Below are 391 nucleotides of genomic sequence, written 5' to 3' on the forward strand. Positions count from 1 at the left end.
CAGGGGTCCCGCTCGCCCACCCCGAAGCCCCGGGACTGGGAGGGCAGGGGGGACATGCTGCTGTCCCCGCTGTAGTAGTCCAAGCCCAGGTCCGTGCTCTCCTGGAAGAGGGGGTTGACCGCTTGCGACTTGGTGTGGAACTTGGCTTTGCCCGTCCCCCTCTCCTTCTTGGAGGCGCAAGCCCCCCGGGAGCCCCGGGGCTGCCGGGGTCCCGTGCTCCTCTTGGAGGGGTACACGGAGGAGGAGGAGGAAGAGGAAGAGAAGTTCAGGTGGGAAGTGTCAAACATGTCCACCTTCTTCCGTCGGCCTCGGCCGGGCTTGGAGTTGCTCTGGAAGAGGACGCTCTGGTTCCAGTTGTAGCCCGGTGCAGAGGACGCCTCATTCCAGTCCA

At 65.2% G+C, this 391-nt stretch overlaps 1 protein-coding gene across 1 annotated transcript in view; it reads right to left on the reverse strand.

Annotated features, from left to right (window-relative positions):
• AHDC1 (AT hook, DNA binding motif, containing 1) overlaps window positions 1-329 on the reverse strand; it is a gene marked incomplete at both ends in the record, with an annotated part of 807 nt that extends 478 nt beyond the window's left edge. The window contains one exon of the mRNA XM_010024234.1: window positions 3-329. Coding sequence (XP_010022536.1) covers window positions 3-329 — 327 coding nt within the window. The remainder of the gene's footprint in view (window positions 1-2) is intronic.
• Between the last annotated feature and the right edge of the window lie 62 nt (window positions 330-391).

The sequence above is a fragment of the Nestor notabilis genome, unplaced genomic scaffold, assembly GCF_000696875.1.
Source record: "Nestor notabilis isolate BGI_N333 unplaced genomic scaffold, ASM69687v1 scaffold29391, whole genome shotgun sequence".
Lineage (NCBI taxonomy): Eukaryota > Metazoa > Chordata > Aves > Psittaciformes > Psittacidae > Nestor > Nestor notabilis.